This window comes from Synchiropus splendidus, chromosome 7, assembly GCF_027744825.2.
Source record: "Synchiropus splendidus isolate RoL2022-P1 chromosome 7, RoL_Sspl_1.0, whole genome shotgun sequence".
NCBI classification, from domain to species: Eukaryota; Metazoa; Chordata; class Actinopteri; order Syngnathiformes; family Callionymidae; genus Synchiropus; species Synchiropus splendidus.
This window is the reverse complement of record NC_071340.1, coordinates 23,218,997-23,236,145: the sequence shown is the minus strand read 5'-3', so window position 1 is coordinate 23,236,145 and position 17,149 is coordinate 23,218,997. Positions and strand designations below refer to the sequence as shown.

At 44.2% G+C, this 17,149-nt stretch overlaps 1 protein-coding gene across 2 annotated transcripts in view; it reads left to right on the top strand.

Annotated features, from left to right (window-relative positions):
- si:dkey-112e17.1 (uncharacterized) overlaps window positions 1–17,149 on the top strand; it is a 31,120-nt gene that overhangs the window by 10,399 nt on the left and 3,572 nt on the right. For both annotated transcript variants that reach the window (XM_053869631.1, XM_053869630.1), the window contains exons 2-5: window positions 8,448–9,352; window positions 13,230–13,281; window positions 13,648–13,771; window positions 13,833–13,969. In XM_053869631.1, coding sequence (XP_053725606.1) covers window positions 8,448–9,352; window positions 13,230–13,281; window positions 13,648–13,771; window positions 13,833–13,969 — 1,218 coding nt within the window. The remainder of the gene's footprint in view (window positions 1–8,447; window positions 9,353–13,229; window positions 13,282–13,647; window positions 13,772–13,832; window positions 13,970–17,149) is intronic.

Below are 17,149 nucleotides of genomic sequence, written 5' to 3'. Positions count from 1 at the left end.
GCTTTGTCCTCCGCTCCCCTTTTGTATTAACTTGATTTTTGGAACAGCATAAACAAGCTGGGGATTTATTATATTCCATTTCCCCCCCACTCCCTCCTGCTTTGAACAAAAAATAGCTGGCATTCAGGTCTGACGATTCACGGATCCACAGTGTGGACAAGAGTGAATTTGTTATGTTGCCCCGCACTGTCGTTCGCAAGGTTCTATTTGTGATGGAGAAAAGGGGACATTCATCACTAATTGAACTGAACTGCCAGGGCGCCAGTGGACGGTGAACTCACTTAGCTCGCGGATGAATTTCCTGACAGCAGATGCACACAGTCTTTCAACAGATAAACACGCCCGCATGCCCTGCAGTGATGCGCCGTCGTCTCCTGACCAGCGAGCACTCTGCCATACATACACTTGATATTGTCCCGCCAGACCTAGGCCTAGTCGGCATCTGTAGTCGGCAGCGTTTATCTGTCTGTTTGCAAATTTCAACAAAATCTTAAGGTAAATTTTCACAGCAGGACAAGGAAGACATTTGTTGGTGCTTTTTTTGGAGTTCCTTCTGGATCCAGTCGTCTTGTGAAGGATTCATCACTCTGTTAAGACAGCTCTGCAGATTTGACACCAAGTTAGCCTTTCGCATTACTTCTTAAGATGTCGTACATGTGGTTGTTTGAGGCGCTTGACATACCAAGTGACACATCATGGTAGCGATAGGTAGATGAGGTTTCATGAAACAGTGTCCTGATTTTCAGAGGCCACCAGATGGCGCTGTCTGCTTGTAAAATAATTCAATGAAACCTCACATCATTTCTAAACCAAGAGGAATGTGTTGCAAAGTGAGCCTCACGTCATCACTGTTGGAGACTGTGTGCTGTGCGAGCGAGTTCTGAGGTCCACTTGCGAAATGATGATTTTAATGATGCAGACAAAATAAATGTAGGGCAATAATATTGGCTGTATATGAATGCTTGCACCTTTACATTCACTCATGGTTGAAACTTACTGTGTTGCTAATAACATTGGCTGCCATCGCGCTGTAGCATCATAGGAGCCGCTACGCTGGGATTTTCCTAATGTTTTCATCTGTTTTAACATGAAACGCTCACTCACCATCTGTGGAACCGAACTCCCCCTTTTAAGGAAAATGTACAATGCGCTCTGTCACCTGTCCTCAACCCCAAACAGACACCCTAACGTGGGTAACTACCTGAGATGAATGAACTGCCATCAGGACCCTAGTTGTGCTATGGTCATGGGGAGTCATGCCTACCCCAACTTGAATGATCGAAAGAAGCCCTGGTGGTCTTGCTTGACAAACAAGAATAGGGTCCACACTACTTACGTAACTGGCTCTTCAAACTTTAATGTAAGTTTTAGCTTTTAAAAGTCGAGCATTAAAGATTTGTTGATGGTGGAATCAAACCAATGGGATCACTAAATTAGATACAAACCAACGCATCCATTTATCTGCCTACCTGAATCTATTCAGCACAAAGGCAGGGGGATAATAGTCACCCAGTTACCACAACGTTCCATACTGCCAACTGTGTTTATCCCAGAGGGATTAAGTGTCAAATCCAGCTAGTTATTTATTTGTTATTTTTGTGCATTAACTAGGCATTAAACAAGATCTTAAACAAATATGCCGACGTAGAATGCGTATTAAGGCCTCTGAAGTAAAGTAGAATTGGCTCCAGTAGAATCAGAGGTGGACGGTAACAGGTTGTTTTCAATTCATTGTAACACAGCAAGTAATCACATGGCTCTCTCAAAACTAATGTACGTTGTTACTTCTGCTTGATGTTTCAAACTTCTTACAGGATAGCTGCAAGAAGCACTTGTTTTCTTGGATTATGTTTGGCATCTCTTGGTTGATAAACTCCTGTTGGGAATGCTTTAGTTTTAGCGTAAGTGAGTTTGGAAAGCGTGTGCATTGAGCGTCCCCTGACATTGGAAACCCAAATGTCTAAAGACAATATAAAATGTCACCTCAAAGATATAATCTTAATTTAAAATTAATTCACATTTAAGAATGTGTTGACTTTTTTTTGGATATGTTAATACTTGATAAAAATTTGATTTATTTTTTCTCACACTAGGGTACATTTGTGAATTAGGTGCTTTTTTCAGTGTTGAAGTGTATTTGCATTGGACCTATACACAGGCCTTTACCTAGGATTTTGAGACAGGGTGAGCCCTCTGGGAGCAACATGCCGCTCGTCACACTTCCCACCAATAACAGCACTCTTCAGTGCCCTGTCGACCAATGAAATGTGTAATATTAAAAAATATGGCGCATGCATTTGCAAAGCCATTGGTCCACAAAGGCATGGGAATCTGCGGATTTCGATCTAATTCTGCGAAATTACCGGGGAGAAACACACGACGTCTAGATCAACAAGATCAATAACTTATTAAGGGTGGAGGTCTAGTTATGGTAAACTAATTCCGCACACTGGAAATGTCACACCTATAGCAACCAAATAAGGTAGGCTTATTTCAGTTACTTGGGCTTGTATAAAAATATCTGCGCGTTTGTAAACATATCTTTTGTCTGGAGGAGAGTGACCCGGCCATTGCGGAGTGTCGAAGCATGACTGAATCGTCATGGACCATCAGTTTGAGAGTTTCTGGGCATTGTTTCTGCATCCACATTTAGATGCCTCAAATGTGGGACATCACTCTCAGAAGAAGTGACCTGAAATTTTCTCAACTTGATGTTGCATTTCTCAGTTTTCTAAATGGTCAAAACACAGTGTCATTTGTGTGATTTGTTGAAGATCAATTGGTAACAAAATATTTGTGGATTTGTTGAGGTGGCAGATTGTGTACTGGAGTCTATGGGGCCGGACAGCCGTGCACAGCGCAGCTCTAAATGTTTTGGCTTCTCGCAGTGTTGTTGCTGGGAGACTAATTACCATGGATGCATTCACTGGATCACATTCCAAAATCTGGAAATGATTCCTTCCAAAGTGGTTGCAACCACTGCGGAGATAAGGTCATGTTCCACCGCAGGGTTCCACAGTCTTGCTTTAACAGCCGCCACCGCCGCCGAAGCAGTGCTCCTCCAGAGGAAATATGTTAATAGGTTGACACCACAAACAAGGAAGAGGGAGTCCACATCTCACCCTCGCCCACCCGGTAGCACGTTCGTGCGAGGAGGACTTTTCGCCGTGTTCCACATTTCCACGCAGGCTGGAAACAAGCGAGCGAAAAAAAAAAAAAAATGTTGCCCAAATCTACTTGGGCTCAAAGGGGCCTTTCAGAAGTCACCCATAATGCACCCGGGGACGGAAATGTGCTGAGGCGGCAAGACTAGGGCCACCCCAGAAATGCTGAGGCAGACCGCCGCACCAGTTGTTTGTCAAGCCGCTCGGGGGATGATCGTGCAGCCCCTGTGACATCAGCCCACCAAGAGAGACACTGACATCACACCAGGGAAATGTTGTAAAACTTTAGCATCAGCAGTTTCCACAGCTGCGAGGGGAGCCGTGACCTCGTGATACACTTTATCTCAGCAGATGGACAAGTTGTCAGGCTGGAGACTCTGGTCTGCATATCTAGTGTCAATGTGAGTTTTACATTTCTTTGTCGCTCACATCTTGTATTGTGAATTATATGTTTAAAAGAGGTTTTCTTTTGTCTCCCACAAACCTTGAGTTCACCATATGCAACGCTGATGAGATTGATTTGTTTATGAACAGATGCGCACAGTAGAGAGGGACTACAGATGCAAATATACAGTGATAAAACAAAAAAAGTCCAATAAGTAACACCAACATTATGTGAAAAAAATGAACACTGATATGAATGGTATTTGTATCAAGGTGCCTGAAATACTGGACTGAGGTCACCAGTGTCTAGAGTAACAGTGCATGCGGTCAATAAAATTCCAACACATCTGTTTACGACCAAGATCTAGTTTCATTTTGTACATTTTCCAGCCTTCGTTTTTTTTTTTCTTCAAGTACGATAAGTCTTCTAAGGTCATTTCAGTAGTGATGAAAGAGTATTTTCCCTCAAGAACATCGCTCTGTTTAGTAAAGCCCAGGCTTTGAAAATGAACTGACTCCATGTTCACCAGGTTCATCTTTGCTGCTTGTAACACAAACTCGAAAAACGAAATGTGATTGTGGCGGACTCTGTTCCAAGAAGCTGTGTCACTTCTCTCCTCCTGTAAACACACTGCAGAGGATTCCTGCCCCCTTTCCGAGGGGCCCGTCTGCCTCTTTATGAGCCGGTCCCGAGCTGTTTGTGCCTCAGAAGCTGAGCGTGCATGAGTTTGTGTGGGTGTGAGAGTATTAACTGTGCTACAGCGGCAGCCAGCTCATGTTGCAAAGTTTTCACAGTGGTGTTGTCAGCTTGGGTGGTTAAGAAACCGAATCAGCCAACAATTAGATCGTCTGACGGCCGACTGCTCGCCTTTGCAAAGTGACACCTGAATTCATTTGTCCACACACTTCAGGCTTCTGAAGCCGCCTCTTCAGTTTATACAATTTACAACAGCAGAAAGGGCAATGTTATTTTATTCCAGAAAAAGGTGCAGCAAGAAATATCCAAAAGAAAAAGTGACTGTTTGAACAAATTAAACTTGGCAGCTTCAGCAAAAGGATGTTTAGGTTCCAAAGTGGAGTAAGTTTCACTTAGAATTGAAGTGTTTTGATCCAGAACATCTTTACATACAAGAGTTACAAGTTGTTTTTTGTACACATTGGCAGTTTATTCATATGTTCATCATATATGTATTTTATTTTCAATGTCTGTCTTGTTGTCAAAAGACTCAAACCAGTCCTCACGGGGCCACAGTGGGTGCAGGATTTTGTTCCAGCCTATCACCCTCTCACCACTCAGGTGTCAGAAGACTGACGCTCTGGTTCAGCTCTCTTCATAAACCCTTATTTCAGAACCCAGTTTGATCAGGTGCCTTCCTGTTTATTGGGGTGCTGCTGTATTAGAGGAAGGATTATTAAGAATTTTGCCCAAACCTGTCCCTCAACCTGTGAACCCATGTTAATGCTCTGATACGATTTATCCAGAGCCGTTGGACGTTCGTAAAACAGGTAGAAGCTCTGTGGACTCACAATTTTGCTTCAATATCAAAATAAAAGGAGGAAGAGGATGCATGAAATAAAAACATGCGACTGGTCAACGTTAAAAAGACCATCCTTGCACCCTTTTTTTAGCGATGTGCTGAAGCCCAATGAACAATACCAGTTGTTCGGGGCCCCCTGGTAATGACAGCAGCTGCTCTGATGTTTCACTGAACAAGTCATGCCAGACAATTGTGTGCTCTGTTGATCTACTTCTGTCCAGGAAAGCCCCCGTCAGGAGCACAACTGGGGCGCAATGACCGGCCGGCTCTTATGTAAACTTTGTGCTTGCCTTGTACTTATTAGCATCACTTCATTAAAATATCATCCTCCCTGCCTGTCATGGAGGTCGCCCACCACCGTGCCCGGGGGCCCATTGTTGTGCCATGAGAAAAGGCATCCTTGAATAATTAGCGGCCTGCCAGCAGAGCGCTCTGTGACGCAACAGAACCGAGATGTTTGGCATTATAAGAATGCCCCATTTCCATTCGACAGTGTGGCACTTCGGGGCCCCTTCATGTGTAATCCACCATGCACATCCTCCCGGCATCGACCTCCCAGTCGCCTCGTCATGGTGGGAGAGATGACACTGCCTCGGTCCGTGACACAATTCTCCCATTAGCCCCAAAAGTTCACATTCAGACGCTGAGAATTTGTTCCTAGCATCAATTTTCCAGGAAGTGAGAAAGGTGCGGTAACGCCAGATCACATACATGTTTCCCTAGACTGGACATGTTTACCCTGAACAGGGAACAAACTGTCCTCTTCACGTTGCCCCCATATTGTGAAGTGGTTCCCCTCATTGCGCAACGGACTGTACCCCAAATCGGCTTACTCTCTTTCTCGCTCTAACCTCCACAGGAATGCCATTTGCCCCATTCAAATGTCATCCATGCGATTCTTTGCTGCCGCACAATCATTTCTGCCGAGAAAGTGGGGGTCATGACATCCGCCTGGGTCACACCCAAATGCCAGTCAGAGCGCAATTAAAAGGAGTCCTTCATGGAAATCTGATGTCGATATAAACCCACGACGCTGGCACGCCAGACCCTTCTAACCTGCTGGTGGGCAGTTGTTTGTTGAATTAGAGAAACTATGACCGGCACTCTCCAGTAAGCCGCCTAATCTCATTCATAATCTGGCAATTTAGGTTAGCCGCCGTGTAACCAATTGTATTTCTTGGTATTGCATAAGAGAATTGGCCAGCGTCTCACACTTTCCGATGGTATCAACCGGCCTGGAGTTTCTGGGTCGCACCACGGAAAAATGCTTCTGAATCAGAAATTAATAATCTGCGCCCCCCCGTCCTTCTAGTTTACTGCGGAGCAGATTACATTTGACGAGTCTTTCCACCTTGATCACTGCACACATCCACTCCCTCCATAGTGCCTGAATCTTCATCTCTTACCTCTTAAACATGGCATTTTTATGAACTTATTTGGATGTACAACGTCTTGCCGATACACTGTTTTACTGTACCAGTTAGATAGATCCTATTATGTTGACCCGAAGAAGTGACAACGTAGTGGTGTCTTCAGTCTGTAAAAGAAAGAGAGGAGAGTACAATCCCCAATTGGCGCTTAGAACAGACCTGGGCAAAGTGCGGCCCGATGCCTGTGTTTTCATGGCCCGTTTGACGTCAGACTAAAACTACAAATATGTCTTAAGTTTTCTGCCTTTTTTTTGTTCTTTCTCTTTTTCTCACCACCATCACTTAAAACGGCAAATATAGCATGTTCTTGTTTTAAGCCATTTTTGTGTATTTTCTTTCTCCTCAAAACACATTGAAGGAATACTGAAAATATCATTTGAAATAAATTGCCTCCATATCTTGAACGTCTGGTCCATAGCCCATAGTATTTCAATAGGTTTCATGGCATATTTACACTTCTTAATATCCTTTATTACTTTCCTTCCTCTTAGGTTCATTTTGTCCTTGTTACTTAAGTATATATAGTGGACATTTTTCCATCATGTTCTGTAGTCATTGCTGTCTTTCTTTTGGCAAGTGGCCCCTCTCAACCTTTACAGTTTCTCATGTGGCCCTTTGGGAAACTTAATGGTCCACCTCTGGCTTAGAACATGCTTATTATTGCAGTACCTATCCAAAGTCATTCTCAACTCATTCCCTACCTAAATGTGAAAAAACAGAAAACCTATCCCAAGTTCACTGAGTATATTTCTCTGAATATAAAAGATTAAATATTACTGTGTAATACTAAAACATGGTGAGGTGCTGCAGCTGCAACAAGCTCCAGACAACTTCACAGAAAGTCTCCCAGTCACTGCCACGATACACCTTTGAGGCCTTCCTGGTGTCTTGTAGTTCCCCTGCACTGTCTTCATCCCATTGCCAGTGACTGTGAACGGGTGTCTTTGGTCAGCCACCGTGTCCCTTCCAGCAGCACCAGGTATATTCAAGTGGGGCTTCAACATTCATCCATTCCTTCACAGCACACATATACAGCCTTAAGTGTCTCAAGATGGATTTAAGTACGGAACCACTGTGACCACTATGATGACACACAGTACTCCAATGCGAGGAGGTTGTCTTTAGATGTCTCGCCAAAGAAGAGGGTGTGACCAGAACTGGGTCCACGATAGGTTAGTTCGGACATTAGGCCACTGAGTCAAACAGTATACAGTGTGAGTTTGTGAGTTCACTGGGCGTGACTCTCACAATAATTCCAGTATTCCAGCAGGAGTATCTGGATTTGATGGCTGTGAGTTGACCCTTCTCTGGACGCTGTCTTCCACCTACACTTAGACTTGGTTTCCTGTGGTCCCCCAAACTACATTCCTGAATTGATCTCTTATTCCTCCAGTCTGGTGTTGAGCAGAAGACTTGCCTGCGGATGTTACTGCAACAGCTTGTCTGCCAGTATGAACCTTTCCCATCGTGCACGGTTGAGGCAAAAAGGAAAGCTCATAAACACAAAGGCCTCCTACAATGGTCTGGTCCGCAGCCCCCTGTCCAGCCACACATCTGTCTCTGCTTAGACCGGGTACCACTGCATCCCCACACACCCGTAAAAGATTACAGACGGAATGTTTTGAAAACATTCTCTTCTGTGGACTTTCCTAGCGGGACACACCAACACAATTTTGATAAAGACGTGGGACCTTTTGGTTGAACGGTTGCGGCTCTATTCCAAGTTTCTGCTCAATCAAACTTGATCTACATCATTAGCTTTTTCACCAAGCGTCAACCTTAGGTCCTTGGGGCTTCTTGGGCTTCCACTCAGAGGTTTTTCATAAATATCCTGATGACTTGGAAAGAGAAATTGAGTTGTGGACACTCAAGCTATTGAGCACCATGTTCATTTTCTCTACTCAACTGACCTCTTCTCATCTCTCTTACAGGTGTACTTTGACTGTGGTGCCAAGGTGGATGTAGTGGACGTCCAAGGTTTGATTTTGTCCCCCGGCTTTCCCTATAACTACTCCTCTGGGACTCACTGTGTCTGGCAGTTCTTTGTGCCTGTAGACTACCAGCTCATTCTGGAGATATTTGACTTTGACGTGTTTGAAAACCAGGAGGCTGGTTTGCAGTATTCTGCAGCTTTGGATTTTGAAGAGGAGGTAGGTGAAGATGGTACTTTTTCACCAAGCAGCCTCGAAGCTTATGATGACGATGGTGGAGGAAACAAAGGTCTAAAGCCTCAGAGTGCTGCCAAGGAAAGTGAAGAAAAGCAAGTGGTGGTACAGGAGCAGTCGACCAAGATGGAGATAACCAAAGTCTCAAACTCTGCCAAAAGATCCACAGATGGCTCCTCAGAGAGAACAAACGCCTCCACGTACCGACCTGGGGAAAAAGCCGCAGCCGAATCCCATCTTAGATTGGACTTTGACCCTAATTCTTATCCTGGTGGAGTCACGGAGGCCACAGTGTCCATGTCCACTGACTCTGTGACGGTTACTCCCGAAACGCAGCAGTCGATTTTGGACGCCTGTCCACACGACGTTCTCTACATCTCTGACCTGATCACCTTTTCATCAAGGTTCTGTGGCTCCAACAGGCCACCCAGCAGCCAACTGGTGTTCGGCTCCAACCAGGAGATGGTGGAGGTCATCATGGAGCTCATCACCACCACCCACTGGGGACGCGGCTTTGCACTCCTCTTCCACTACCATAATCTGACAGAGCCGGGAGGGGACGGACCTGCCGTCCTTTCTGCATCCACCAGGGTGGACTCCCTGCTGGCTGCTGTGAGCGGCGCTGCCTTCTTCGCAATGATACTGACCAGTGCCCTCTGCATCATCTTTAGGTAATCTGTGACCAAGTTCAAGGAGTTTTTTTAAGAACTTTTTACAGTTCCCTCATATCCATTTTAACATCTATTCTGTCTTATTCAGACTGGGCTAGTAGTGAGGCTTAAATATGGATAACAAAATTGGCTATTTCAGGACCATGGACAGTGAATAGATCAATCAAAAAGCCCAGCAGTTCTTAGGCAATTGATTATTTATAACCCACAAGTCACCAGTGCAACAACGGAGGTGTAAAAAGAAGTCACTGTCATTTTTGAAGTTGCTATTGGGAACTGAGGACAGATGTCAGTTTAGACTGGACCCATTTTAGTTTTGTTATATCACATGTTTAGACTTTAATGTGAGTCCAAAAAACTGTTTGTGACACTGTATTCCAGCATGCATAACCTGCTACTACAATGATACCACGATAGAAAGAAAAAGTAACTTTTGTAAGAGAAGGAAAAAAGGGCACTTTTCAGATGCAGGTCTTTCAGTAACTGAAATTTGCAACAACACCATGTCACAATTAACAAGTTCTCTGCGAAGGCAAAAGCAGATAGAGGCGTTTGTTGTCAGTCTTGGTGATAAGACTCTGAGGTTTGAAAATGAATATGGAGAGCATCTGACCATGTTTGTTCTCTTGTGCTCGCCTCATCTTCCACTATCGTTTGAGTTTGGTCATCTTTAGTGTCATCCTTCACTCTGACATCTTGTCTACTTGAGGCAAAAAGCAGACAGAAAAAATACCGGCACTGTCATCTGGCCAAACATGACAAAGACAGGAGTCCTGGCTGTACCACGGGAGAAAAGCTGAGGGACCTGAGTGGAGGGCGATAGGGTGCCACGCCAGGCTTTTTCCCAATAGAGGTGGGGTGGATTGGATTTCCAGCGCAGTCTGTGTGGCGAGGCCTGGAGCTGATGGGGAGTGTTTCGTTCACGCATTGTTGAACTGGTGGTAGTTGTGGTTAATGTTGAAGCTTGAGCACAGACATATGTCATGAGCTCCTGGCCAAAGGTGTCCTGAATCAGCTTCGCCTTAGTTGAGTCTTTAGAGCCTGAATTCGGAGTCTTTAGCTCTTTGGAAGTCGACACTGTCACTGAAATCACTTCTATGAAATCATTTGAGCCACACAACCCTCACTGAGTTCATACCAAATATTTTCCTGAGAAAGTTCACAAGTCTGCCACCTCAGTGGGACCCGCACCGGCTCACCACTTTGTTATGTTGACTCAGCTGGAAGCCTCATCACCGATGTGCTGGTCTTTGCCGATTGGTTTGATTTGGTGGCGAGAGCTTGTCCTTCACACCAGGCTACGGATGGCATCAATTCAGAAGTACTTTTCAACCATGTTTTATGAGGTCATTCCTACGCTGTGATGACGTGAACGGGGATTCAAAATGAGGAAAGTTACTGCGAGACCACAGTTCATAAAGACCGGTGTCGGAAACTCCGCTCCTTCTCCCTGTTGATGCGATAAATGACTAACACATGTTCAATAAAAAATAGAAGCACAATCATCAGCGGTAAATGGGAAGCCAGGCGCTTCAAGAACACAAGAAAGCGCGGTAGCTGCGCCCCCCTGTTGTCTTCTAAGTCCTTGTTAATTTAAAAGGTTTCGCAAATACTGTCGGAAAGAAAAAGCGGGCTCAGCTAGAAAATATTGAGATATTGCCAGTTTAAAGCGGCTCTGAGATTAACTTCCCAGCGTCCCTTCTGGCCGGAACACAGCCGGGAGTTGGAGGCCGGTCGCAGCAGGGGTCGCCCTCACCTGACTGGTGGCTCTTGATGTGCTCACTCGGCTGTGAGAGTAATTTTTAATAAGCGGAGAATGGCTGAGCTATTTCAGCACGCTTCGCTGGGTCACTGCGAGTTAACAGGAGGACGGAACATTGGGGACACATATGCACCATTTGAACGGCTTTATGGGTCATCTTTGGCCACGTTGTTCTGGAGCGTTTTACTTTGAAATGATTGTATAAGCTCATGAGATACATTGGAGATCATGTGACCTTTTGCTATCTGGTAAGATTAAGGAGTTGAAGATACCGGGTTTGATCCCATCTTGTGGCTTCCGATAGATGCAATGTCTGCATGTCCTGGTTGGACTCCATGTGACTCCCACGGCTTTAAAAAAGAGTTGATGGATGAGTGAGGACTGTGCTGGCAACCTTTTCTGGGACTCCCTCTCTGCATGAAGCTGGGTTTTGGGTTAAATTTTCAAGGTGTGACGTGTTCAAATTATGAAGATTTCCTGGAGTTGAAGTACTTTTACGACTGAATTGCCCAAGTGACTCATGAGATCACTGCCTCTTACATCAAACTGGTCAGTAGTCTCAAGATTCTAGGTCATATTTAGACGGTTCTGTCAAACTGTCTGTATACCAACGATTAACATTAGACGTGTTGCATGTTGACGCACAGCCTTTTTAAGTGGAACAAATTTCCTACCGCTGCATTTTGTGACGGTGAATAAGGAAGGTTGGGTTAGGATGAAGACGCGCGGGGGTTACGATCACAACCTGTTGTTGTTACTGCACTTCTAATGTAACTGATACTATGAGGTACTATATATATATATACTAGTGACATGAAATAGAGGAACCTTTGGGAGGGCCATCCCATGGTTTGATCCATACACCAGTCACGTTCCATGTCTTCTGTTTGTCCAGTGACATACTGACTACAGCCTTAAGTGTCAACAACAACACCCTGGAACACTTGATGGTATGCGATGTCTTTGGAGTGAGAATGTGTTGAAGGATTTGTGTCATGGTCTGTGGTGAGAACTACTGTATTGAGCTGTGCTCTTTGTTCCAACTGTGTGCTGTGTGAGCGAGTTATGGAGCGTTACCATCAACTATGTCCCATCGATATCTCTGCTACCAATGGCTCACCACTGACAAAAAAAACAATGAAATTATCCTGGTAAAATACATGTAGGGCAACATTATTTTTGCACATTATATATTGCACGTTGACCCTGTCAAGTCAGCTGAAACTTGGTCAGGCTGAGCAACTCAAGGGCCAGATGTGGCCTCCAATAGACTTACTGTATTAATATATCCCCATGATGCACTACAACAGTTTCAGCCTTTATACCAGTTAAAGATTTGATCGAAGTTAGTAACTTTAGGTGTAAATTACACATGACTTGGACTGTGCTTACATCATTTCCTTAAGTGCCGCATTAGAAACTCGTAACGGTTGTGAGGAGCCATCGTGCCAAAAGAAAGACAGTGATGAGTCTAAAACATGATAGAAAAATATCCCAAATACATACTTGCGTAACAAGGACAAAATGAACCGAAGAATATGAAGTATAATTAAGGTAATTAAGTTTAAATATGCCATGAAACCTATTGAACTATATCAGTTAATATCATGATATGCACTTCATTTGAATATAAGTCAACTATGGATGAGACGTTCAAGATAAAAAGGCAATTTATTTCAAAATATATTTTCAGTAATCCTTCAATATGTTTTGAGGAACAAGAAAAACACAAAAATGGCCAATGAAAAGATGAAAATTTTAGTCTTAAAACAAGAACATGCCATATTCACTGCCGAAGTGGTGGTGGTAAAAGAGAAAGAACAAAAAAAGGCAGAAAAATTAGGACATATTAGTTATAGTTTTTAGTTATAGTATATTTAGTCTGACGTCAAATGGGCCGCGAAAATACAGGCATTGGGCCGCATATGGCCCCCGGGCCGCACTTTGCCCAGGTCCGTTTTACATTGAATGTAAATTATGTACTTTTTGGATGCAAGTTTTCGGTAAAATATTACTTCAGATAAGTAAGATTACTTCACTTAAAATTGTGATGTGTTCTTGCTGGTTAAGAGCTTGAAAACTGACAGTGGACGCCTGTGTTTTTCTGTCTTTCAGACCCAAACTGTGTCCAAAGAGAGACAGCTCCTGCGCCTCCTCTAACTCTGAGGTACAGACTGGACTGTGTCAGAACTGTCTGTGTTCCCCTCTCACTGCCCCTCTACCTGGCATCTTCTTTTTATGGATTCATCGGCACAGACATTCCTTTCAAGAGCAGGTTTTAGCAGGGATTACTGGACATTGCTTTTAATATTCGCGGTCTGGCTGGACTCTGGGGCCGAGAGGGTTCACTGTTGTCGTGCAGCCCCCCTTCTGGGCCTCTCAAACCAGGTTCAAGTGAGGTCACACGAGCACTGGCTGAACTTCTGTACATCAAAAATAGTTGGGGAAAATGAAACTCCACTTTAGGAAGTATCAGAAAACAGTCACGTGGATATGAATGTTGAGATTCAGTTGTCTCTTTTCTTGGCTGTAGGTGCCGGAAGAAGTCCAGACCACCGTGGCTGAGGTCAGCGAGCTTCAGCTAATGGCCGAGAACCAGACCAACGTGCCGGCCTCCACGGAGCCAGTCAACCACCACAACAACACACAGCACTCAAGTAAACCCCACGCTCAAGTCACTCTGAGGTGTGGGGATCTCTTACGCGTCTTCGTCCGCAGGCGTGGCGGCTGGTGAGTCCGTGCAGGATGCCGATCTTTCCACCAGCAGGCTGACGGAACTGGACCTCGGTGCTGATGAGGTCTTCATCATTTCCAGCCCCAGCAGTCCCTGCAGGCTCCCCTTCTCCCCCCACACGGTAACTATTGACCAATGAGAGACGAGAAGAGACGAAGTACATGAAGTACATTTGATGGGTGGATGGGTTCTACACTCAGTCTACACCAGACCGGGGGCCTTTGCCTGTGTTCTTGCGGCCCTCGTGAGGGCAGAGTAAAACTATACAACTGATACGTAGACATTTTTTATCTTGTTTCTTTCTTAGCATGACTATTTCAACAGTAATTCTAACATGTTCAGGACGAAAATTTCTTTCCGTCTGCCATTTTAGTGAGTATTTTTGTTCCTCAAAATACTATGAAAGAAAATTGAAAATATTATTAATATTTTAAAATTAATTTCCCTTTAAGATTTCATTGATTTTTGTGCTAGAGTTTTATTATAATTTATATTTACATTAAATTGCACATTAAATGGATTTTTTTTTCATGCCATATTTGCACTTCTTAACATCCTTACTTCCATTGAATCTTAAATGTTTCATTTTGTCCTTGTTACTTAAGATTTTTTTTCCGTCACGTTTCTTAGTCATCGGCGCCTTTCTTTTGGCATGGCGGCCCCTCACAACAGTCGCAGTTTATAATGTGGCCCTTTAGGAAATTGAAGTGGAGAGGGTGAGGAAGTGTAGTGTCTCAGCGAGTCGAGCTAAGAGGTACTGCCGCACTGTGCAGTGCACCACATCAGGTTGCTAAAACACTGTATGTAGCCAGCTACTATCATTTTTAGCGCCACGGTGATGTAGCCACTCAACTTTAAAGCTATGCCATAAAATAAGCTGCATTATATATATATATATATCGGTGTGCACATCATCTGCGAATTGTTGCTCAAGATTTGGTCCCGACAAGCTGCTAGTTTGCGTTTTCCTAAACCAAGCGGCAGTAGACTGGAGGAAACGTGACAGAAGAATCATCAAACGTAACCGTGACTCTCCAAAGCGGAAGAATTTAATCTCAAGACCCAACTCTCAGTAGGCAATCTGCTCATTCAGAGTAAATGATCCATAAACCAGAAGAAGTGATCCATAAACCGCAGGACATCGGAGGTGACGGGGCGTTCACTGCCTCCAGTCGACCCGGTGCATCCACAGACCCAAACGGTTTTCTCGGCGTATGTGTGATGCCGCGGGACCCTTCGAGTGCGGTGGTGAATGAGGATAATTAAAAGGCGGGAGGTGATTTTTGCGAGGAAGTTGTTCTTTGTCTCACCCCTCCGCTCCCTTTTGTCCGCTCCCCTGAGGAAGAATTGGCATGCAGCAGATCTGGCAGCATGGTTTTGAAGGACTGGCAAGATTGTGTGTGCAGGCCTGGCTAATGGAGTATTATCTCCAGAGCCAGATTCCCAGCTCCGATTGTGTGCGAGTGTTTGTGTGGCGCTGTGTGTCATGCACGCTTTGGCACTTAGTGTGTGGTCCGGCTGTGTGTGTCCCCGACATTCTGTTTACGTGTGAAGCTCTGCACGGCTCGAGCTAGCGCTAGCTGTTAGCCTCGGCGCGGCTACACCTCTCCCACCGACCTGCTGTTATTGTCTATGTGATGACAAAAGCCGCACAAAAGCCACTATCGGCAACATTACAGCTGTTGAACATTTCTACACAAGTTGTGTCGCCACAACCAACACCCATTTAACTGTGGGTTGAGCTGAGCGCTCCATAGAGAGGCACATCTCAAGACGTCCACCGTCACCGTCACATTCCATCTGTAGTTTTACACCAAGTACAGACTCAGCCGTCGGACTGGACGACTACCTACTGAACCCATTCAACTCTCTTTTTGTCCTTCATACTCCATTGTGATGAAATAGTTCTCAGGCCTGTCGTTCCACTTGTAGTATCAATTGGTTCTGCTCGGTCCAGGAACATACAGCCGTGCACTGACTATTGCACAGGTGTCCAGTAAAGCCTCTTTGACTGTACAGTCATGACAACTAGGAAGATAAATGTGTCGTGAAACTGCGTTAATTTGAAGTGTTATTTAGCAATGCGTAGCGTAGCGTAATGCCGCCAGAAGGTGGCAGCCTGGAAAGGCTGTGTTGTTGCTGAGCTATACACATTATATTGCTCATGTGCTTCAACACTTACAGAGAATAGAGCTCAGTTTTTATGCAAGTCTGCTTCAATAAAACTGTTATTAAAGAGAACAAGCACAGTGCAGTTCAGTTACAAGGCAGTGCCACAAAGTACAGAAACAACATGGATGATCCTGGCAAGCAAAGCACAAATGTCTTCCTTTCTACTTTACAGTGGACCACTGAACATTATACGCTGTGAAGGGTTTGTCTGAAATATCTAAAGACATACGGTTGACCGTGGTACTTCATCATAGCCCCAACTTGCAATTGAAATTGCATTTGTGGTTTCATTTTCTTTTGGTTCCCTTTGCGTCAGTTGACGTTTTCATATGGAAAAAAAGAGCCCACTTCAACCAATGACTTTTTTTTTTTCTTCATCATTCAATCAGCTTGTTATTGTGACCTTACCGCGACAAAAAGTGATGAAATTCTGAACAACACACCATGTAACGTGGCGTCCGATTGCACCAGGGGTCAACCACATTTTTCACTCAGTATCTGGTCGGTCACTTGTCAGCAGCTCTGCGTGTGGCAGGTCACAGGAGATCGTGCCGTTGCAGGTTCTGGATGCGACACTCTTGTGGTCTACATCAGGGGTTCTGAACCTTTCAGATTTCGGGGCCCACCTTTACCAAACAAATGGCCCCGGGGCCCATTCAATAGAACTGATTCGTTACTCTTGATTTCATTTGGGATCAACAACCATATTTAATCTACTTACACGTGAACAAAGCAAAACCTTGTGAAATGGCATGAAACCATGTGATCATCGCAAAGATATTTACTTGTCATGGAAAGGTCCAACCAGCAGCAGAACCATGTCACCAAGTCATGTTCATCAAATTTACTAAAGAAAAAAAACTGTTGAGAAATTTGGAAAAAAAATGAATAAAACTGAATAAAATTATTACAATAAAACCATGTCTAAATATCACAAAATAAAAATAAGATATTTTATTTAAACTCCAAAGAAGATATAAATGAGGTGTAAATGAAAGTATCGCCATAAAATGTTGGAATTAATTTTCAAAACCTCTTCAACAGGTGCTTTCATGAACAGTTTTTACTGTTGGGGGCGCCATCACTTTATCACTTTTTCTTTTCAAGAACTTCTCCATAGCTGGTAACT